The sequence below is a fragment of the Barbus barbus genome (assembly GCF_936440315.1).
Source record: "Barbus barbus genome assembly, chromosome: 20".
NCBI classification, from domain to species: Eukaryota; Metazoa; Chordata; class Actinopteri; order Cypriniformes; family Cyprinidae; genus Barbus; species Barbus barbus.
This window is the reverse complement of record NC_136748.1, coordinates 24,344,670-24,368,703: the sequence shown is the minus strand read 5'-3', so window position 1 is coordinate 24,368,703 and position 24,034 is coordinate 24,344,670. Positions and strand designations below refer to the sequence as shown.

At 33.9% G+C, this 24,034-nt stretch overlaps 4 protein-coding genes across 6 annotated transcripts in view; 1 reads left to right on the top strand and 3 right to left on the bottom strand.

Moving 5' to 3' along the window:
* The window catches only part of LOC306886541 (serine/threonine/tyrosine-interacting protein-like), a 195,222-nt gene that overhangs the window by 3,500 nt on the left and 167,688 nt on the right, over positions 1–24,034 (bottom strand). Inside the window, exon 1 of one of the 2 annotated variants that reach the window (XM_079443727.1) lies at positions 449–666. The exons of the other annotated variant lie outside the window; for it this stretch is intronic. Within the exon in view, the coding sequence (XP_079299853.1) occupies positions 449–508 (60 nt within the window). The 5' untranslated portion in view covers positions 509–666. Of the gene's footprint in view, positions 1–448; positions 667–24,034 lie in introns of those variants that run through there. 2 annotated transcript variants of the gene reach the window in all.
* Positions 2,389–5,163, bottom strand: LOC306886533 (proto-oncogene tyrosine-protein kinase ROS-like). Its single transcript, XM_079443719.1, has 8 exons — positions 5,101–5,163; positions 4,907–4,972; positions 4,152–4,281; positions 3,983–4,080; positions 3,600–3,803; positions 3,094–3,220; positions 2,792–2,975; positions 2,389–2,646 (listed from the first exon to the last, which is right to left on the bottom strand). The coding sequence occupies exons 2-8, from the start codon at positions 4,909–4,911 to the stop codon at positions 2,492–2,494; spliced, it is 903 nt and encodes a 300-aa protein (XP_079299845.1). The 5' UTR covers positions 4,912–4,972; positions 5,101–5,163; the 3' UTR covers positions 2,389–2,491.
* On the bottom strand, positions 6,609–9,169 carry LOC306886531 (proto-oncogene tyrosine-protein kinase ROS-like). The gene is made up of 7 exons (XM_079443717.1): positions 9,071–9,169; positions 8,361–8,723; positions 7,983–8,186; positions 7,800–7,910; positions 7,260–7,435; positions 6,929–7,120; positions 6,609–6,766 (listed from the first exon to the last, which is right to left on the bottom strand). Exons 1-7 carry the CDS (start codon positions 9,072–9,074, stop codon positions 6,743–6,745), a joined length of 1,074 nt encoding a protein of 357 aa, XP_079299843.1. The 5' UTR covers positions 9,075–9,169; the 3' UTR covers positions 6,609–6,742.
* LOC306886548 (phospholamban-like) lies at positions 20,189–24,003 on the top strand. Of its 2 annotated transcripts, none has more exons than XM_079443734.1 (2): positions 20,189–20,270; positions 22,805–24,003. In XM_079443734.1, exon 2 carries the CDS (start codon positions 22,911–22,913, stop codon positions 23,067–23,069), a length of 159 nt encoding a protein of 52 aa, XP_079299860.1. In that variant the 5' UTR covers positions 20,189–20,270; positions 22,805–22,910; the 3' UTR covers positions 23,070–24,003. The 2 variants fall into 2 exon arrangements, with proteins under 2 accessions (XP_079299860.1, XP_079299861.1); XM_079443735.1 differs by having other exon boundaries at positions 20,214–20,270; positions 22,832–24,003.

The following is a 24,034-nucleotide window of genomic DNA, read 5'->3' as shown; positions in this document are numbered from 1 at the left end:
AAACAAGTTAAAATATTTTTAGTTGACTATACTCAATATTAGTATTGTAAAGCAGGATAGTGATGAATGATTTATTTGCAAACATGTCTAAAAGCATAAATAAAAGCAAACCGGTTATGCATAGGAATTATCGGATTATTCCCAGTATAATGATAAATACTACCCATATTACTTTTCCTGACTGTGCTTGTTGTCTTTTGCAATGAGATTTGTATGACTTTGACTTCTGAGTTGTTGTTATTCTAGTAACTTACACTGCTACTGGATGCACATGCTAACTGCTCAGAGCAACGGCTTATTATATATTAAATATATCAACACAAACCGCTGTATTTATTCATGCATTGACACACACTAGTCAAACATGTACTGCTTTGAAACAGATGTTTTTGAAGAATGGCTGTAATCCAGCAGTTGTTAGCACTGAGCTAATATGTTTAGAACATACCAGCTGCTCTTCTTTGGCGGCGGGCAGGGACGGGAACTGGAGTTTATTCCCTTCGTCCATGCTGCGAGCGGTATTCCAGCTTTCAATACGTTCACCTCCCCTTTGATGGATTGGATATAAAGACGAACTAAGTGCAAATAAAGTAGAGTTTGTGGAGGAGCTCCGCACTCACGCACTCCATGCTGCTTCCACCCAGGACGGTCACGTGACACGAGAGCGCCATACGTCGGGCAGGGGCGGAGTCATGAGATGTCCGTCAAACGATCAATAAACCTAATCTGCTGACATTAAAAAACACAAAATTTAGTAGTAATACAGCTCAAGGTTGGTAGAAACTATTATTGCCTTACAATTTGCAACAGCGTCAATTTTAAAGTTGTCTTTGACGTAAAAATCAGCTTTTGAACTTTAAGCATATTTAAGTTTTTATTTATATATAATTCTAAACTTTCTAAAAATTCTAAATGTTACATCATTTTAAACCGCGCCAAATATCACAATTTTTCCTATGTCTGCTATTTTGATGGTGAATACAACACTTATGTGAGTGATTTATTTATTTATTTATTTTCACCTTGTTTGGTATATCAGTAATAGTTTTCTTTAATGTATATATATTTTCCAAATATTAAATTCATAAAAAAAAGACACACACACACACACACACGTTGGTTTTTGTGGTTTATGGGGACTCTTCATAGGCATAATGGTTTTTATACTGAACAAACTGTGTGTGCTATTGCCTACACCAACCCTACACCTAAACTTAGCCCTCACAGGAGACTTTGTGCATTTTTAAATTTTCAAAAAAAAACATTTAGTATGTTTTTTAAGCCTTTTGAATTACGGGGACATAGGCAGTGTCCTCATAAACCACCTTCATATTGTAATACCTATGTCATTATACAAATTTGTGTCCTCATAAACCACATAAACATGCACACACACACACACACACACACACACACACAAGGCATTTTAAGCTTGTCCACTCTGTTACATTTGACTACTGGCCCCATTTTTTTAATGAATTTTTTTTTTATTTTAAATAAAAGTTATTATAGCTTATCATACAGCTGACATAATTTCCTTGGAGTCAAAACAACTGGGGAAAGTGAGTGAGATAATTGTCTGTTTTTTTATTTATTTTATCTTTCCAATCTTATGTGGTCAACCTCAACATGTCCACCCTGTTAAAGGGAATATGAAAAAAGTTAATAGAAATTCTTATTTGTAAAAGTACAATTTAAAAAAAAAAAAACATTAAATTCTTTATTTGACAGACCTTCTGTGTTAACATTTTTTTTTGCTCAGACTTAGTGTAATGGCTCATTTTAAAGTCAGAAAATCTAACAGGCCGGACACATTTAGTTTACACAGTGATAGTGATAGTAATTGATGTTTAAGTTGAAGAAGTAGTATATTTAAACCTTATTAAATTTTAAATATTAAATTTGACATATTCTTCAATCTTTCAAATTATTGTTCGTTTGTTCCTAACAGAGTGGACATTTTTGGTCCTCCTCATTTAATTTGGCTCATAATTGCTAAAAATGTGTATACCAAAGGTTGTATATACCATATACCATATACATGTTTTACAGCTCCCTTGCATTATTACACAAGAATTGATTTAAAAAATGTGTTTTTTAAGTGTTATGATGTCCAAAAGACACCGAATCCTATGAATGACCTTCTGGTATTTCTTTCAGGAAATAGTTGTTCTACATAATGGTGATATCTCTTTTTATTGATCATTCAACTCTACATTAGGCCTATACATCAAAAATACAACATGCATTCATTAATTTGCATAATTTAACCAATTCATCCAATAACAAAATTTCAACTACTGGTATTTATTTTAGGAAATAAAGATTTTATTCATCATTCTACATTATACATAAAATACAACTATTATTATTTTCAATGTTGCTGTTGTTTTATACAGTATTTACAAGGAAGAAGATTACAAAGTGAGGTCCAGCTCACAATTTGTGCAAACTTGGGATGCCAGCCGTTTCAAAAGTGGCAATTATAGTCTTATCTATCTTCGGTGGGTGTCGATGAGTCTGTTTGGACACTGTCCGGACTCTCAGCAGGATACATCAAATAATTCAGTCCCTCATTGCTGAGCACAGGAGACAGTCCAGTTTCCAGGTCTTCATCTTGATCCACACCATTGCAGACCTCCAATTCTGAAGAACCAGCACATACAGTTACCATAAGAGGTACATCTATAATGAGTCAAAAATCTGTGCACAAATCTGTACTTTTGACTCAGATGTAACTGAGTAAATTTTATCATTTATTCTGTTTTACATGAAGAAATTGAGACCATACCATCTTCTTGGTAGGCTTGGTTCACATGACCTGCTGCTCCTTTCTGGTTTGCTCTTTTATCCGCCTCATAATCTCTCAGTTTACTCAGGGTTTCTTCAAGGTACTGAAAGAAATGGCATCTCATCTTTGGCATCTCAGTTGGTTCTTTGCTCCAGCAGCTCATCATCAGATTATACCTAAAAAGCTGTAACAGTATCCATGTTCATTCAAAGTAAATATTATATCTTTGTCTTTCATTCAGTTTGCACATTCAATCAATTTAAAACATGTATTTGTTGAAATCATCTACTAATATCACTTACAATCTCTGTGGACACCCCGCTGGTGAAGGCACCTGTACTGATATGGCTCAAGACTTCATGGTTGGTGTATGTGGGATATGGTAGCTTTCCTAATGTCATACTCTCCCATAAGAGCACACCAAATGCCCTGAAATGTGCAAATTATAAGAAAATATATGTGTAGGAATGTGTATACAACTTGTTCCATTGTTAAAGATAAATATTCCATATAAGTTTATTTTATTTTTTTGCAGTGATGCCATAGAAGAACCATTTTGGGTTCCCATGTTTCATTGATCAGTTCTTAAAATAACCTTTTTTTTTTCTTTTTTTCATTGATCAGTTCTTAAAATAACCTTTTTTTTTAATGTGAAGAAAATTCTTTATAACCTTTCCTAAAGAACTCATTCATTATGGAATGGAAAAGTTCCATGGATGTTAAAGATTCTTCATGAAACCATATATGCAAATATATAATAATTTATTTTCCAAGAGGGTATGGCAACAAGAAAACTTATGATACTGACCAGACATCAGAATATTTATTGAAAATCCCATCTGTTAAGCTTTCTGGTGACATCCAGCGAACAGGAAGCAGACCTTCACCCTTCTTCCTGTAGTAATCGTTCTTATACACGTCCCGGGCCAATCCGAAATCTCCCATTTTAACGACCCTTTCTGGGTCTGTGTAGCTTCTTACTGACATCAGACAGTTCCTTGCAGCAACATCCCTGTGCATATTAAATATAGTTTAATTTAGATGCATTAAAATTAATGCATTTTGCAGGTACTTTTATCCAAAGTGATTTAAACTGCATTCAAGTTGTACAGTTCATGTGTCCATGCATATATTCCCTGGGAATCAAAGCCATGACACTGGCATTAGCACAGTATATGAGCACATCTTTACCTATGAACAAAGTGAATCCTTTCTAAATAAGCACATCCTGTGGCAACATCCAAACTGACGTCCAGGAGGCTGGTGAGATTCAGTAGCTCTTTATGGCTCTATGAAACATAAGTACATGTGAGTGCTAGTCAGTAAGAAAAGCACCTCATATATTAAAACAATGCCTCACAGCTGTAGGACGAGCTCCTCTCAGGTAAGAATGAAGGTCTCCTCCTTCCATCAGCTCCAGGATGAGGTAATGTGGCTCATTTAGCAGACATACTCCAAGCAAACGCAGGATGTTAGGATGATTAAAATGGCTGGATAGCAACAAACACAACACAACACATGATTAATCTGCTCCAAAGTCATAGTAAAGGATTTATGTTACACCAGACTTCTATTTCAAATAAATGCTGCTCCTTTGAACTTTCTGTTCTTCAAAGAGTCCTGAAAACATTGTATCACGGTTTCTACAAAAATATTAAGCAGTACAACTGTTTTCAATGTTCAATAATAAAAAAAAAAATACATTTCTTGAGCAGCAAATCAGCATATTAGAATGATTTCTGAAGGATCATGTGACACTGAAGACTGAAGTAATGATGCTGAAAATTCATTTTAAAATATATTTCAATAGAAACATTATTTTTAATTTGTAATAATACTGTATTTTTTGATCAAATAAATGCAGCCTTGCTGATATATGAGACTTCTTTCAAAAACTTTAAATACTCTCACTGACCCCAAACCTTTGAACCTACTATTTTACTGCAGAGCCATCTCAGTAAAGGGCCCTTTTAGACTTTATTTTCTCTCACAACCCCATGACAAACATTGCCATTTGCTCTAGGCCAGGGGGCCTCATCATCATTTGTTTTGCCCCATTGTTCCCTATTATAATCATATTTTTAATGTGATGCCGAGAGCAAACATGTCTTTTACCTCATCAAATAAGCTTCTAATTAAGAATTCAGTTCTCTCATAGTCACCGGCATCTTTTCGCAGCGTCTGTGAAGAGACAGGTTTGTGAAACATTTTATAATCACAATCTGTAATTGCTGAAACAGCATATAGGTAGTCACTGTGGAAGTATCGGAGAAATCATGTTATTATACAGGCTTTATATGTATGTATACCTTGACAGCCACTCTACTCTCCGGCACAACTTCAGTGATTTGGCTGCCAGCTGTAACTCCTTCATAAACTTCTCCAAAAGCACCACTACCCAACAACCTCTGAAGCTTCAGACAGTCTCTAGGAAACACAGGAAGTGACTCGAGCTCTCCTTGGGTGGGTATGCTACTGGGAAACTACATCAAATAGGGGGAAGCAAATGTTGTGCTTTCAAATCCTCTCATTAATTTTAGTATGGGGATGAAACAAAAGGGAACTGTGTCATTTGTGTTCTTACTGACTGCGGCGAGGATGAGAATAATCAGTGTAATACAGGCAGCAACCGATACAATCACAATAATCAATGTCATGTCAGTGTCTAATGAAGTACCTACTGGGTGACAACCAGAGAGCAATTAAAGGAATAGTTGAGCTAGAAACGAAAATATGCTGAAAATATACTCACCCTCAACCATCCAAGATGTAGATGAGTTCATCGATGAGTTCATAGACTTCATCAGAACATATTTGGAGTTATGTAGCATTACATCAATTGCTCACCAATGGATCATTTGCAGTGAATGGGTGCCGTCAGAATGAGAGTCCAAACAGCTGATAAAACATCACGATAATCCACAAGTAATCCAGTCCATCAGTTAACATCTTGTGAAGTGCAAAGCTACGTGTTTGTATGAAAAAATCCTGGTTTGTATGAGTCCATCATCCATGGTAATGCATTGAAAATTCCATCACCTGTTGCCCTCTTACACCAAAATAAACATATTTGTTTAGAACTGTTTTCGCTGTTTTTGCTTGATCTGTACATTTTTCTCTCTTGATTCAGACAAGACAACCTTTTCACTGGAGAAAAACCTATTATGGATTACTTGTGAATTATTGTGATGTTTTTATCAGCTGTTTGGACTCTCATTCTGACGGCACCCATTCACTGCAAAGGATCCATTGGTGAGCATGTGATGCAATGCTAAATTTCTCCAAATCTGTTCTGATGAAGAAACAAACTCATCTACATCTTGGATGGCCTGAGGTTGAGAAAATTTTCAGCAAATTTTCAAAACTATTTAAAGTGACTTTTTTTTAGATAGCACAATAAATTACACGAAGAGCAAAACAGTACGTGTTCATTAAAATTGACACATTTTTGTTTTCTCAAATCAGCTGTTTTTGTGTTTTTTTTTTTGTCATATTTATATTTAATGATTAATGCTGGATTCTTACCTGGAGTAATCAAAGTTGTTTGTGTTGATTCGCCTTTACCCCAATACGAAAAAGGGGTAATGCTGATGTTTAATTTGGTTCCTGGTTTGAATCTTGTGATATTCATGACTGTTTCAGAAAACGTGTTAAGAGGATGACAATATCTGATGGGGACCTGCAGAAATATGTTTTATTTTTACCAAAGAAAATGGTCAAAAACATTTTTTTTATTTAAATAACTTAAGGTGGATTTACATTCTCTAATTTAAAATAATCATAAAAAATATGTAGTACATTTGGAAGCTGTTCCACATTTCTCCACAGTTCCTTAGACACCACACAATAAAGCACCGTCCCGTATATAGTCAATATAGCTGTGTTCCCAGTGTATCTGGATAAATGTGTCATTCCCTTCAAGAACAATTTTGGAAACTGCAGGTGGAATAACTATAGGAGAAGATACAAATCCATCTGGAAAACAAACACAAAAACACGTACAAAGTGATTATGACTTTTAAGAACAAAATAAGGAATCATAGAGCAATATAAGATATAATAAGGTCATAGAGCAATATAAAACATTATGTGTTAACATAGTGCTGACCTGGAAGTTTTATGTGTATAAGTCTTCACCTCTTTCCCAGAGAACACACTCAGTTTTTCCAGGAGTTGGTAGTCGTCTCCATCCAATCTACAGCCTTCTACTGATGTTTCAGTGGTCCAGTAGATGGCAGCATTCAATAAATCAACCACCAAACTGAGAATCTTCTGCTCTGCTTGGAGAAGTATCTCAACCCCATGACCAGATACAGACCCTCGGCATATCTGATAAGAGGTGCAAGATATCTCACAATTAGTTGCTACTGCCACACAGCCAAAAAATGTCAATAAAGTATTAGTAGCTTCTTTTTATTCTGTTTTTCAGTTTTCATTCATTCAAGCATTATTTAATATAAAAACATACTTGATTTGTGTTGCAGCTCCAGTATAGATACTGTCCCAGCCAGTCAAAGGCCAGTGCTTCAGCATTCAGGAGTGATGGCATTGTCATCACATTCAACGACTGGTCAACCAGATCAATCCAGTTAATGTGACCCAAACTGTTAGTCCAGTAGATTGTGGAACTGTACCAGTCCATATCTGTTCATGAAGAAAGGAAAACATGCTATATACCTTGTTATATAGTGAGAAGCATTGTAAAATATACAATCAGATGCAAAATGATGTTATAGCATTAGTTTATTGTTAATATAATGACCTACACCTGTGGTTATTCTGCTTGGATACTTGTGTGGGACCAGTAGGTTAATAAAAAATCAAAAAGTTCCTCAGGAAGTGAAGTTAGACCTGAGAGGTGCTAATAGCACAATTTGTTTGCTGATGCCACGTGGTCTGATATTTTTGTATTGAATACAGTGAAAATATATATTTTTTTATTTGACTTGACGTAAATGCCTTATAGAGTAACTGTTATGTTCTATATATGATCTCTCTGGATTCTTACCTTTCACATCTCCAATATAAGACACCATTTGTTCCACAAATTCAACGCTATCCAAATCTTGCTTCCATATGCCATCCTCACTTGCAGCAGCAATATATGGGGGCTCATCGTCTGAGAAAACGTTTCAATAGTAACCAGTTTATAAATATTAATGTAAATGATAAAATGAATCAATATAATCACCAGGCTGGAGAGTTGTTCCTTCATAGGAGACTGATTTGGAGCATCCACCAGGGGAACAAGCCCTGAGAGTGACGCTGTACTCCTGTGAACTCTCCAGATCCGGGACTGCTGCATGTATGCCAGTTAGTCCACTAAAATTCATCACCACCAACCCATTCATCGAGCAGTTTATAGCATAAGTCCAATTTTGCCAGGCAGATGGACCTGCGAGGAACAAAACTTGAATTTATTTAATGGACAACATGTGCAAATTTATAGGTTAGCAAAATGAAATCTAAACCAATAAACCTGGCTTCAATAAACACATGACAACAATTCTGAGAATAGTCTCCGACTAATAAAACAATCCAAAAGTGTTATTAAATGGGTATCACTCACTTGCTCCAATCATATTTTCAGGTTTATCCCATAAAGGTTGGCTTTCTCTGATCCAAACAGGACTTGAGGTTGTCTTGGCCTTCTTGGCACAGGATAAGGTACTAAAGTAGCACAGATTACCAAAGCCATCATTTTGACTATGGATCACATCACAGTCCAAGGTGGCCACTTGACTCTGGCCAACTTTTTTATACAGTGCATAACCATTGGTGAGCATGAAGAAATCATCCTCATAAACAATGCTGCTTGCTTCAAAGTTAATGTTTGTGTAGAGCGTAATGGGAAACAATCCATCCACAGATGTGGCATTGAGCGTTTGATCACTTCTGTCGTGATAAACAAGTCTCTTGTTGGGGAAACTGACTACAAAGTTGGAGACAGAAGGCGATTTTACAACTTGAATTATCTCAGAGGGCTACGATATATTCCACTGGTCAGCAACAAGAAAAGCCATCTGACAAACACAATTTTTCAATTTTATTAAATTACACTTTACTTAAAATAGTCAAACTAACAAAATATTTCAACTAAAATATTTACTGTCTCTAATGGAGCAATAAATAAGTAGTAATAAATATTACAGTATCATATTTGTAATAATATGATAAAAATACTGTAATGCTGATGATTTACACAATGGTTCATAGCTTTATATAAAAGCAGAGACTGTGCTTAACCAAACAGTTTTTATTCATGTTTATGACACTCACCCATTATACGGATCTGCGATTATATTTACAGCGTCACTGGAGAGGTGGAGACTCATATCCACTGGAAAAGAACACTCATCTAATCCACAGTAGTAGACCTGCATTTTATTTTTGTGGGAAAGAACGTACAATGACATTATTTACATGAAAAAAAGTATTAATCTTTCTTGATGGCATCTGTTGCGTTTTGACTTGCCCTTTAAGGAATAGTTCACCCAAAAATGAAAGATATGAGTGGTCGGTTAGATTTCCAGCCCCTTTCACCCAAATATATGTCCCCTCAGAGGAATAGGTGCGGTTGGAACTATAGTGCACTGCCACCCCTGAAAAAAACCATAACAAAAGATGGTCAAGGACCATCTACACCAAAAGGTACATCAAAGGTTGCTCTTAAGTATTAACTTAAAAATGAAAAATTCTCAAATTCCTAAAGTCCTAAAATTCCTTACAATAAATTAACATGCTAACTGATGGCATAAAAAAGTATGAGTGTGGTATAACTTGATCTTGGAAATTCATTTACTGGGGTTTTTCTTAGGAGACTATTTTGCTCTCCATTTAATCTTCTTACTGTCTAAGAGAAACAACTGAGATATTGAAGTACTCTGATTTGTGATTTCTCTTTCCTGTGGGCACTCTTGTGTGGTGGAAATGTTTTATAGTTATTGATTTGAGGAAGAACGGACCTGTGATGTTGCTCTCGATTAGACTGTCTGAGAGACATTGTGCTGTAGTGAAGAAATCGGCATCCTCTTCTCTCATCCTTAATGAGTTCCATCTGGATGCAAAGACCCACCGGCCTCCATTCTGCTCTGAAAGTCATCACAGATGGAGCAATAAGATTATTGTTTATTTCAAGGCATTGCAAACACAATGCATTGAGAAATATTAGCAGAATGCTGAAGTACTGTGGTTGCATGAAGCTTACCATGATGAAGTTTTTGGATCAACAACGTCAGATTTTAGGTTAGGTTTAATGACAACTGACATGGTTTTGCATCGTTGATGTCAATATTTCTAAAGTTTGAGGCTCATATAATTTTTTATATTTTTGAAAAGATTTTCTTATGCTCACCAAGGCTGCATTTTTTAAAATAAAAAATTCAGTACAAACTAAAATATTGTGAACTATTTTTACAATTTTAATATATTTAAAATGTTATTTATTTCTGTGACAGTAAAGCTGAATTTTCATCGTTACTCCAGTCTTTAGTGTCACATGGTCCTTCAGAAATCATTCTAATATGCTGATTTTCTGCCTAAGAAATATTTATTATTATTATTAATGTTGAAATAAATTGTGCTGCTTAATATTTTTTGTTGAAACTGTGATACTTTTTTCAGGATTCTTTGATGAACACAAAGTTAAAAAAATATTAAATAGAACTCTTTCATAACATTAAAAATGTCTCTACTGTGACTTTTGCTCAGTTTAATGAATAATAGCATTTTTTTTCCAAAAGCCTTATAGTGCCCTAAATTTTGAATGGATTAAATATTTGCAATGAAATTAAATTTCATTAAATAATGTTTTTCCTGTTTTTTCAGCTAGAGACCAGTGAACCTCCACACTCTCTCCAGACACACTCTCAATACTCTCAATGGATGGGCTGGAGGGCACTTTTTTGGAAGGGAAACACATTAAACAGCTTCAAACAACTGATTTTGAAACATAATGTAAAAAGAGCAACTGTTGATTTAACCACGTCCAAATGGTTTTGTTTGGTACCAAGGGCTCGCTGGAGAACAAGCGTATGTTTTTGCAATCAGGGCCCAGACCCTGAATTTATAGCAGGTGAAAGGTTCCAATTGATTGATGGTGTTTGTTGATTCAGTCACATTTTATGAGGAAAAAAATAAAATTTTACAATCTTATGCAAAAATGTCAAGAAATGTTCGGATGATAATTCATTCCAAAATTATAATTTTCTTCGTAGCTTACTGTAATGTGAAAAATCTCATATGATCAAAAAATATACCAGTAATTATAATAATTTATATTACTATTATATATTATTTAAATGGTAAGGGAATTCAATTTGTACAACTGCTGTTCAAAAGACCAATAAAAAAATGTATACTTTTATTCAGTGATGATGCATAAACTGATCAAAAGTGACAGTAAAGACATTTATAATGTTGCAAAATATTTTTATTTCAAACACAAATGCTGTTCTTTCTATTTATCAAAAGATCCTGAAAATTACCATGGTTTCCACAAAAATATCAAGCAGCACAACTGTTTTCAACATTGATAATAAAAAATGTTTCTTGAGAACCAAAGCAGCATATTAGAAAGATTTCTGAAGGATCATGTGACGCTGAAGACTGGAGTAATGATGCTGAAAATTCAGCTTTGCCATCACAGAAATAGATTACATTTTAAATGATAATAATATTTCACAGTATTACTGTTTTACTGTATTTTGATCAAATAAATTTAGCCTTGGTGAGCAAAAACATTAAAAAGTCTTACTGACCCCAAACTGGTAGTGTTTGATGGTAGTGTATATTTGTAGAGTACAACTGCAATTATACATCACGGTAATATCTTTATACTGAATTGGATTTAAGTTTATTTTATGGATTTAAAAAGCATTGTTTTTGCATACAGTAATATGAGATTTGGGAAAAAATGTGTTTGAAAATTATGTCATAATAAAAAATATCCTAGTAACTAGTCATTAAAATAAACTTGGAAAAAATGATTGAATATGACCTGGAAATGACTTGTACTCAAATGCATATTGCTGAATTTCACTCAATAATTTATGATGTGCAAATGCACCAAAAGTCAGTGGGATTTAATCATCAACATATATAAACATACAGTCATCCAGTACCTCTGCTTGTGCCCAAATCCCAGACAGACTAGGACTGGTCCACTGAAGAATATACACCACGTTAGACTGATTCAGAGACTCCCAGGTCAAAGTTATGTTATGAGATCCAATCCAGGATGCATAAGGTGCTGCGAGCTGACATGCAAGATCTGGACAGGAAGAACATAAATGTTTGTAAACCAATCAGTAAACAGACACCGAAGTGAAAGAAGCGAATAAATTGTAAACTTGATTACAAATCCTTGGCAGTAGTCCTACTCATACTCACTTTGGCAAATGCCATCCATACACTGTCTGAAGCCACTTTTAGCTGTCTAGAATTACAATATTTCAGACATTAGCTCAAGTAAAGTGTAATTGCTATCAGTTCCAATGAAGAAAAAGTGTGCATTTTATCAATAACAAAGTGCTCACTATACAATGTTAAGGTATTTAGGTATCAGATTCAGCATATCTAAGATAATGTACATAACCATCCAGACAGGTTTAGATTGAGAATAGCAAGAGTAAAAAGCAAGAGGTTAACTCAGCTGAAAAATAGACCGTAGTTTAACACAGATGAAACGAGGCTGTAAGGGAAAAATGTAGGGTTTAAAATGGCACGCACAGTATGAAGGTCCCAGATCATGTTATTTTCGCCATCTTTCAAAACAATTTTATGGAGTTTTTGTTGACTGAAAGCTTGTTTCAGAAAGACATTTCATCGGCTGAACAGTCTATCTATTAAACTACTGTACCTCTATCTTTCACAGCCTTGATTTCATTCCTGTCAAAAATTCAATATGGCTCTACCCTGACTAAGGTCAACTGATTTCCTATCCCTATCCTATCCCTATCCGATATCATCTGTCACATAATGCCCAAAAATAATTTTAACTTGTTCCTAGGTTTGTAAAACCAAACAAAAATCACAATGAATGATTTGCAGTGGTAGTCAACATCAGGTTTTGTAAGTTTTACCTGGCTTCCCCTCGAGGTGGCGATGCTTTACAAAATCTTTGCTCTAACTAATGTCAGAGATTAATTATGTGTACCTTATATAATCGTTTTATGCATGATAAGACATATTTATCTATATTTATAGTATAATTTCTCAAAGTAGTAATAGTGGTACATTTCTTGTGAAAACTTGCTGAATTGAACACAACACATGCATGCTTTTTAATGTGCTCTTCTGTGGCCCACCAAATATACACTTTAAGTAAATACAGATTTCTAGTCTCTTCCAGAATACCGATAAATTAGAAATACTATCTATTTAATCCATGTTTAATCCACTTATTTTGTAAATAATGACAGAAGTTTCATTTTTGGGTGAACTTTCCCTTTAAGAATATTCATGTATGTTCCATGTTACAGAACATTAATGACCCCAAAACGCTGCATGTTTACACAAGAGATTTGCTTATATAACCTATAAAAACAAGCTGACATTTACAGAGGACCAGGACTCCTTTCATTTTGATTAAACTAGAGATAGTGGTGTTGATCATTTGCCTTTTGTGAGCTGATGCATGCATGCGACATGCAAAACATCCATGCAGCAGGAGGACCATGATATCTGCTCACTTCTCAAGCGAGAGGACTTTCAGTGATGTGTCTAATTAAGCTACAGGACTTGTTGTGAAGGGGCTGCTTTCAAATCCACAAACCCCCTGCGACTGACCCTGTGATGTGACAATGAACTACATGTTTATGTATTTATCACATGAGAAGCTCTGACCCTTTAATCAGTCCTTATAAATAGCAGAAATGTTTTTCCACTGTCTTTGTCCAAGTTGTCTCCTCACCAGGCTTAAAATATCATACGGTCAGTTCAAAAGAGCACAGCATGAATATTAGTTAGAGTTATGATATGTTATTCACAGGGTATTTGGGACCCCAATGATGCTATAGAGATTATTTGATGTCAATTACAGGTAAGATTTATGCATATAGAAGCATGTAGCTAGCTGAGTGTGACTTCATTTAGAAATTCAATAAGAATTGACCCTATTTACTTTAAAACATTGTCTTTCATTTTTTAAGCTATAATGTCACCTACAGAAAAAAATTATATTAACCATTAGCCATGTGATTCAGAAGTGGTGTAGTCCTCCAAAATCCACAAATTTCATTTTGCTATGTAACATCATTACTTTTCCTAATTCCAATCAGTTTCTGATGGATAAAATCAAGATCCTACACTCTACTCTTTTTTTTTATAAGCATGTTGCATTATGATAGTAAAATAGGCTGCGAATGCTTCATGTTGACTTATTTTATATAAGATTTTTTAATGTTTTGAAACAAGCCTCTCATGCTAACCAGGACTGTTTTTGATCAAAATGCAGTACAAATGTTGTAAAATATTATTACAATTTAAAACAAAGGATATATATTTAAATATCTTTTAAAATGTAATTGATGCCTCCAGTCATCAGTGTCATAATCCATCAGAAAATATGCTAATATGCCAATTTGGTGCTCAAGAAACATTTCTTCTTATTATTAATGTTGTGCTTAAAAATCACACACACACACACACACACACACACACATATATATAGATTTATAACTGAAATGATAAAAAATTCTACTTTATAATTCATCAGAATTAATTAGATGGAGTAATTTGTCTATTGCCACTTCTCACCAATCCAAGACAGGACGACGACAGCACTGTCCAGACTGAGTATCAGTGGATTAATAATTTGGATTTACTCTGAGCTAAAAACAATCCATACAGCATAACACTCATTCCACAATGCTGCTTAAATTCACAAGGTCTGGGAAAACATGTTTTATGGGTGGCACATTACTGGGATATACAGTACTACACAGGGTCCTCCACCCCTGCTTTTTGACTGGCGGATGTGTCATCTGAGGCCATCCTAGAATCATGATAAGAAAATCAAAACGCATTTTGATGTAACAAACAACAATGTACCACCAGCACAGCCTTTTTCGGAATCTGCTGTAATCAGGCCCCCGTGAGGTCATTTTCTAAACATGTTTAATGCAAGTTTTGTCATCCTTCTGCAAATGTTTGAAAATCCCCCACACCTGCTTTAACACGCAGGAGTGTTTGCAGAGCTGTGGGACTTCAGCGAAAGGTTGGTTAGGGGGATTCTCCTAGGATCAGCCCACCACAACCATGCAAAGATCACTGTGCAAGTTTTATTTTGAGTGCTGCTGAGGATTTGAGGGAACAAAGGAAGTTTATTCTGGGAGGCCCTCACTGACAATATCCAACAAGAAAATCTCTAGCATGACCATGATTGACAGATCCTTCTCACTGAAACTGATTAAAAGTAAGCAATGAGCAATATAATAATGAAGAAATGCTGAAGTTTATTTCTTCTTCTTGATTACAGAAATGCTGCGTCCAGCTGATGTGTCTCGGTTCCCATATTAGGGCAGATGCGAATGTGTGTGTATAAAAATAGTTCAAGGCATTCTCCACAGCCCATCGCTCCAAATCCCTCCGGAGAGCTTTTTAATAAATTGAGCTGAGGGAAGCATCGGTCTTCAGTTGATAGGTGTGTTAATCTGTCTGCTTGTGTGCAAGTGTTCCTGAAACCCTTGCTAATAACTCACCAGAAGGTAGATATTCTGCATGTTCATCGCATATCACGGCCTCATCTATTTCCAATTTCAGCCTGGAGAGAAGAATTCATTTCTAGTACCACTACAGGATGAAACAATTAAACCATATAATTATGTACATAGATGCAAAGTAAATAGGCTCACCAAAATTTTAGAAGGACAAGAAAGTGTTTCTCATATCTTATGATGACAAAGGCCGTGCCTCTGTTTTGGCTAAACATCAACTTTAACCTGGTGGAAGCCAGCTGATGGCAAATGCCAACATGGGAAGGTTGCATAACATGACCTCATCCTTTAAATCCATAAACATAACAGTGTGTAGAAAAATGACCCAGGCTAAACTAAATTCAAACTTGTAGCGAAAATAAACAGGTTTGTGTCAACTACAGTTGGTATTTTACGCATTTAATTAATGGCTGGCGAAAGAATTAAATTATTATATTTTAAGAAACCTTTTTTAGAAACCTTTAAAATTGCAAAAATGTTCTTGTTATGAATTTTGTTGCATGCATGCAGTTTATGGCTACATTTTAACCCTTAAATTGGCCCGATTTCCAACCAAAATACACAAAACGGGGTCCAAATGTAAACAAGGGAGATTTAAAGTGTAAAACAGAAAATAACAACAATGTAACGAAATTAAGAAAACATTAAATAGTATTATTATATAAAGTATTATGTAACACTACCATTCAAAAGTTTGTTTTTGAAAGAAATATCTTATATTTTTTTGATCAAAATGCAGTACTATTTTGAAATATTATGTACTGTTTTCAATTTTAACACATTATAAAATTTTATTTTATCCTGTGATGCAAAGTTACATTTTCAGCTTCATTACCCCAGTCTTCAGTGTCACATGATCCAACAAAAATCCTTCTAATATGCTGATTTGGTGCTCTGGAAACATTTATTATGATTATCAATGTTGAAATAGTTGTGCCGTTTAATATTTTTGTGCTGCTTAACATGATAAAGGACACTTTTTGAAAATTTTGTAACATTATTAATGCTTTAATGTAACTTCTAATAAATTTAACGGGTCAGTGACGAATAAAAGTATAAATTTCTTGAAAAAAACATTGTACCCACCATGCATGACCAAGTACAGTAGTGTATAGTTTATAGTATATATTAAAAGTTTATATTAAAAACTTTACCCTGGACCTCAAAACCAGTCATAAGTGTCAACTTTAAAGGCAATTTGTTTTTAAAGTTGTCTAAATTAAGTTCTTAGCTATGCATATTACTGATCTAAAATTATGTTTTGATATATTTACAGTAGTAAAAGAAAAATGGATAATTTTGACCCATACAATGTATTTTTGGCTATTGCTACAAATATACCCCAGCGACTTAAAACTGGTTTTCTGCTCCAGGGTCACTTATATAGTATATATTAAAAAGGTTAAATAAAATAAATAATTACTAATTAAATACACTATTTTTGTTAGAGCCAACACAAGGACATTTTTGATTAATTTTATAAATAAAAAACATTTGAAGCAAGTTGAAAAGCGTTAGTCTGAAACTTAGATTTTGCATGCATGCCAGCAGAGGTCTAATAAATCAGCATTTCAGAATTTTTATAAAATGCTTCCCAACCAAAGCCGTGAATCCATGCTGAAATAAACAACTTAATCATTTGGCCTCCTGTGCCACTCTGCAGCAGCCGCCACCTTTACAGAATGCCATTGCTACGTGTCAGACACGCGGGCCCCGTTCCTTATCCTGTGGAAAAGCTACACCTTCCCTGACCTGACATTTCTGTTCAGAGCCATCCATCTGCCATGAGCAAGAGGTGTTGACAGCGCGGTCTGACGGGTCCTCTGCATCTTCAGTGTCGACTGGCACAATTTTCTCTCTGCAGCTGTGAGAAAACAGATGAAGCTTTGAAAATGGAGAGCAAAAACAAACAACGAATATACTACCACATGATCGCTTGCGCATCCCGAGCCCTGTTCCCTTCTCAGACAGTGTGTAACTGCCAAGCATTTCCTAAATTTATACCAAGAGGCGATTAAATCCACAGAGAGTGATTGATAAATACTCTAGTAAATGTGTTTCGGGGTTTATAGTGCGTCGCGCAGGACGAGATAAAACCCGGGCCTCATCCAGAACTTAACTCATCCATCTGTGATGACACATCATTGCACTGTCACCTTCTCGGTCATTACTGTACTTTTATTGTTGAAGAGGCTGCAGTGCTACCGGGGCTTACTCTGTGGAATTGCACACTTGCGTCGCGCATAGCTGCAGGACAGCAGGAGACGTGGAGGCACGCCAAAGCCAGCAGAGGCCAGTCCAGAGAAAACACAACCAGCTCGCATTCCTCTACGCATCCTTGGCTGTTAGATAAGAGCGGTGTGCTTTTCAAATGTTTACCCCGTGCTTGATTTAGGTTTTCCAAAGCCTGTAAAGCTCCTTAACACAAAGGAGTCTCTGCACGAACCTGTTGTTTTTCTCAGCATCAACCAGTCTTTGTTTCATATCTCATACAACAACTCTGTAAAAAAATATTTTTTGAAGTTGTAAATAAAGATTACTGGAAGTACGTCCTAGAAGAAAATATTATTTCACACTTTCTACTTCCAAATTTTGTGATAAATCAATGTATTTCTTGCTCTTTCTTCGTAATTATTTGCAAAAATAACTAAATTGAAATTCAGCACCATTTTTTTTAATTAATAAAAAAAATTTAATCACTTACAGCATGTATTGGAACCCACAGTAAATGTGAAAAACATTACTATTTACATAGATGAGAAACTTTCTCATATTACACTCAAGAAAACACACAATTATGTTATTGTAAGATTAATAACATTCATATTGTTAATGAAAACCAAGGTGATTAGATGCATATTTTTCTCTTGTAAATCTGTTAGTATTTTGATTAAATATATTCATATTCTGGACCACTAAATAGCCCTAAAATGCCATTACATTTTTATAAATCGCCAAAAAAGATATTTAATTCAGGATGGCATGTCATATTGATATAACAAAATACTTGATAAATTAAGCAAAGTTACCGATTCACTAAATAATTTATTAATTAATATTAATTAATATTTTTGTGATGTCTGTTTTTAAAATCTCTTTAATAGTGAATAGTTTATAAACAACACAAGGTTGTAAACAAATAAACTGATTATTAAATTAATAAATGAATTAAAACCACTTCTTAGAGCTTTTAATAAAATATGCAATATAAGAATAATTACACATAAATATTATTATTTAATAACAATATTAGAAAATAATAAAAACCATAAGATGTTCTCTTCCCAAAATGATGTATCTCGATCTTACAGAAAAAAGTTTAGCGTTTATAAAAATATATGAATAAATACATAACATTTATTTAATATTTATATGTATTGCTTTTATCGAAAATAAAAAAAAATGCACTTCTTTTTGGCTTTTTAAAAAAAAAAAAAAAAAAACTTTCATATTTATGTTTTATAGACTGATAATGCTATGAGCCAGAAAATTACTTCTGTTTTTGTATTTATTCTGTTGTTATATTTATTTATTATTATTTTTTTATTGCAGAAAAGGGTAACATTCAAATAATAACAATACAAAATATAAACAAATAAGTAAATAAATAAATAAATAAAAGGGCATAGCTCATTCGATTTTAACGAATAAGGATATTACAAAGTACCAGGGGGATTGAAGAGCGTATTTGAAACATTTCACAGACTTTTTGTTTTTTTAACAGTCTTATTGAAGAAATATAAAAGTCAGAACAAACAAATTTAACATAGGATATGAATTAAGAAATTTTTGTTTATGTTTGCTAATAAAAGAAAAGGGTTAACAATGAATTCTAGATCATTATTGCTTTTGTTTTCATAATACAAGATAACATCTTTTAAAGTAAAGCAATAATTAATATTCATTACATTAAATATAAAATCTGCCAAATCAATCCAAAACTTGTTTACGACTTTACAGTCAAAAAATAAGCGAGTCAGTATCTCTTATTACAAAAACAGCATATATCATCAATATCAGAGAATCTTGATATGAAAGATTTAGAAGGGTAAATGGTATGTAGAATCTTTTATTTTATTATTAATACAATATTTAAAAGGAATTAACCAAGCTCTTATCTAGCCAATATTCTCAATTATAGAGTTAAAAAAATATATATATATTATTTTGTTAATAAAAACTAAATATTTTTGTTATTGCACTTTTTCTCAGTTAGCTCAACACCTTCTAAAATTAATTTTGGGTTTGTCACATAATAAAGAATTATAACAAATATGACTTTTGACAAGTTGACGAAGTGTTACAGGAATAGCTTTAATAACTGAATTAAAATTCCCTAAACTATACGGGCAAACTGTAAATTGACATGAATTGTTCGTAAGTTAAAAGAATTCTGTTGTTATATTACATATACGTTTTTGTTTCATTGCAAAATCGAACAATCCTGCTCTATCACTCCTCCCTATTTACTATAAACCAGAGTTTGGAAGGATAATGAACCAGCATTGACTTCCTTCATCAGTCGTGTATCATCACAACAAACACTGGATGGAGGGGCAGATAATAGGCCGTCCTGTGATCTTGAGATGGGGATTTGTTCCCTTTGCATCAACCGCCCTCCCGTTTGTTTTCCCCACCCCTTTCCTATAAACTTTGTAGTGTGTCCTGAGAGCCTGTGTGTCTACATCCAACATTCTCCGGCTGCTTCGCACTTAACCTTTTATCTGAAAGGACTGCTTCCTTCTTCAGCTGCCATTTAACGGGTAAGAAAAAGGCTTTTAATCAATTAAATCAAGTTTAACAGCCCTCGAACGGAATTATAACAGCTACTTCAGTAAAATAATATCAAAATATTAGCTTTAATATTAAAACATTAAGATTTCATATAGAGATTGCATGCAGTTTACATCAGAAAACGGTGAAAGAGAATGAAAAAACATCAAACTTGAAGGACACAGAGGATGAGCTGTCTAAAGAACAACAAAAGCACATTTGCATCCTGCACTGAAATACAACTTTCATTGAATTTGTTTCCATGCAAATCAGCGAACTGAAAACAGTCGGTCAAAGTCAAACAATAATTTTATGAACTATAACATACGTTCACAGGAATATAAATGTGCTTTGTTTTATTTATTTTTACTATACAACCAGTACGGAGGATCATTGTATAGTATAATTGAACAAAATCTAGCTGGCTTTTTATTAAACTTCAATACAGCTGATCACAGATGCTAGTGTTTACTTTACAGCTAAGCAGTTATAATTGTCACTGGATCACAGGAATGGAATGCATGGCCTCTCCTGATAAACACTGGCTTTTGGAGCCTTTAAAATGAGATCAAGTTCTTAAGTCTCTGCTTTTGCTGAGATATTTTTATTTTTATCATCTAGCTGATGTTTGTTTATCCTGTCCACACGGAGCAACTTAAGTGCCGTGCTCGAGGGTCTAATAGTGATACAGGGTCTAAGTTCAATCCTAATATAGCACTACGATACACTGAAATTTCTCATCTAAAATGTTCTTTTCCTGAGGCCAGATAAGCAAGATCGAGAGACAGATAAAGAAAGAAAGACAGACAGTCTAACTACGTTGTCTATTTAATGGTCAATTAACTTGGTTAATAGGAAAGCTGTTCCTGGAAAATAATCAAAGAATGTCTTACTTGGAATTACTTGTATATCATTTTCAGTAAAGGGAAAGCAAGACCTGAAAGAATGTATCAATAATCAGTTGTTGACTACGATATAATTTAAAGAAGTGTTGACATTTAGAGTGGCTCGACTGACTGTACGTGAACTTTTGGCAAAGTCTGGAAATACTGAGCACATATATCTGCAGACGGCCGATAAGAGAAAAGCTTTAGCTGTTAGACAAGTGGCCGTCACTCACAAATGCATGTCATTCACAGCTTTTAACACGAGTGCCCTAAAGAGGATAAGAGTACGACTTTGAGTGCCACTACAGAGTGTTCATGCTAATCACATCAGTTTGGAAAAAGGCAAATATGCAAGACAAATGCATGCTATGCATGGAATTAATAATCTAATTGTAAGATTCATATTGTCATTGTTGTTATTATTATTATTATTAATAAAGAATCCATAATAAAGAAAGCTCTGAATTTGCACAACATCTACTGAACATGGTACTGCACTGTAAAAAAAAGTTGAGCCAACTTAAAATTTTAAGGCAACAAGCTTCAGCAGATTGAGTTTATACAACAAAAAGTTGAGAATCTCCTACAAAAATATGTTGAGAGAACTCAAAAATCTGCTGAAGCTGGTTGCCTTCAAATTTTAAGTTGGCTCAACTTTTTTTTTTTTTACAGTGTGTATCTTCATGTAGTATTTTTCATTACTCTTCATATATTTGTTATTCAGTTACATGAACTCCCAATACATGAATTATGAAATCATGAAGGAAAAGGAAAGGAAAAAACTTGCTTTATATTGAAATAAATAAATAATGTGTATTTAATTTATATATAATAATATATAATTTAATTTAATATAATATAAATAAATATACCAATAAATAAATAAATAGATATTAATAATAAACATTAAGCTTTTACCTTTTTTTACCTACTCCCTAAAATTCTTTATTTTGATCTTATAAGAATAAATTCCTATATATTCATATATACAGTATATATATATATATATATATATATAATACACACACACACTATAATTATATATAGTACATTTATAAATATAGTCCAATAAATAAGTGGATTTTTTAAATAAAAAAATATCATAATTTGTATAAAATACTATAGTACACATATAAATATAGTCCAATAAACAGATTTTTAACCAATGTTAACAAAATATATAATTTAAAACATCATAATTTCTATAAATAAATAGATAAATATAAACAATACAATTTTTTCTTCCCGAAATTATATATTGAATTATGGCTTACAGAAGAAAACAGCTTAATGTTATTATATGATAAATTATGTATTTTTAGTGTGTTACACCTCTCTATAGCAAACAGAAAATAGTAGCAAATATTTTTGTGGTTTGATGCATCACTTTCATAGGCTATTTTGATTTGATGTTGTCATAAATACAAAAAGATTTAAAAAATAATAGATAAGGATGTAACATCAGAACCTGAAAGGTTAAAAAAAGCCGCCCACTGTAGTGGGCAATATACATCAGAGGTTTAAATAAAGGTTGAGCCGCACACATCAGAATCAGAACAAATTTACTATAAATAAATCCAAGTGTGATCACCTGTCATATTTTTATTTCTAAGACTTGTTTCCTCATCTTAATATAGAATCATTTCTCTCATTTTCACCACAAGGCACCACAAGAACGGAACAGCACCACCATCTCCATCCGTCCATTCCTCTCACTGCCACTAGTCTGCAGTCTTCATCAGGATGGAGAGGGTGCAGCACATGACACGCTCAGCCATTCGGAGGGCGTCCAACATCGAAGTGAACCCGCAGACCAAACGCAACCTACAAGATCTCATCATCAACTTCTCCCTCATCCTCATCTGCCTGCTGCTCATCTACATCATCGTCTTGCTCATGTGACACCAAAAGATGACAACCGGTCAATCGCAAGACGCGCTGTACAAGACCTTGGACAATTTTGGGGAATTGATGATGCAACACATGTTAATTTCCTGAAATGATTCGAGGGCAGCACCGAGTTTTCTTTTATGTTTGTTGCATTATTCTTACAAAAAGCATATTTTTGACCTTTGGATGAGTACAAATCTCATTTTTTGTATTGATATATATAAAACAAAATTGTATGTTAGGTAAATTCAGATATGTTTTGTATATGAATGTAGACCTCACATTAAAAGAAGCAGTCATCTGAACTGGTGTAGTTCACAAAAACACAAAGAATGAACATAAAAATTCCTGTAATTTCGGGCAAAAGTAGCTCCCAACAGCAAACATCAATTCTTTTAAGTGCCAAGTCATTTATGTAAATATCCCCCACCCCCAAATCTCATAATTGTTGTGTTGAAATGCAAAATTTATGTCACTCCCAGAAATCATATATCATTCAGAGGAACAGAGCATGTTAGCACTGAGGTAAATTACGCTTGTACGCTTAACATATTAACGTCTGTTTACACTTCCTGTGAACACGATCTGAGAAAGAGAGAGCTAAAATGGGTCATTTAAGGATGTTTTTAAATGTGGAAAACCAATAAAGAGAACGTTTGTTTTAAATGATGCAACTGACTGAATTTTTCAAACAAAAGTAGCGAGAAATAAACCATGTGTAGATCCCGTTCAAGTCACTGAAGCATAAAACCACAAAAAACACCGTAAAAAGCTCTTAAAGTGCATTTAAAGGTATAGTTCAGCTACAAATAAAAATATTCAATAAAAAGTCTTATCAGCTCTCCCTCGTTCCAAACCTATATGCCTTTATGAATAAAATACGTAACATATGTAAAGAATCTATTTGTTTCATAGTTTATACAAGGTTGTAAATAAAACAATGATTATTGAGGCACATTTCTTTGTAATTATTTGTC

Bases quoted from the DNA above. Each gene is read 5' to 3' on its own strand.
- LOC306886533 (XM_079443719.1), bottom strand. The intron at 3,221-3,599 runs GTCAGTATCATA...TGCACATTTCAG, and splicing joins AATAAATATTCTGATGTCTG to GGCATTTGGTGTGCTCTTAT. The intron at 2,976-3,093 runs GTAAGTGATATT...ATACTGTTACAG, and splicing joins GCGGGGTGTCCACAGAGATT to CTTTTTAGGTATAATCTGAT.
- LOC306886531 (XM_079443717.1), bottom strand. The intron at 7,436-7,799 runs GTAAGAATCCAG...CTTCATGAACAG, and splicing joins TTATATTGGAGATGTGAAAG to ATATGGACTGGTACAGTTCC. The intron at 6,767-6,928 runs GTGAAGACTTAT...TTTGTTTTCCAG, and splicing joins GTGTGTTCTCTGGGAAAGAG to ATGGATTTGTATCTTCTCCT.
- LOC306886548 (XM_079443734.1), top strand. From the start codon at position 22,911: ATGGAGAGGGTGCAGCACATGACACGCTCAGCCATTCGGAGGGCGTCC.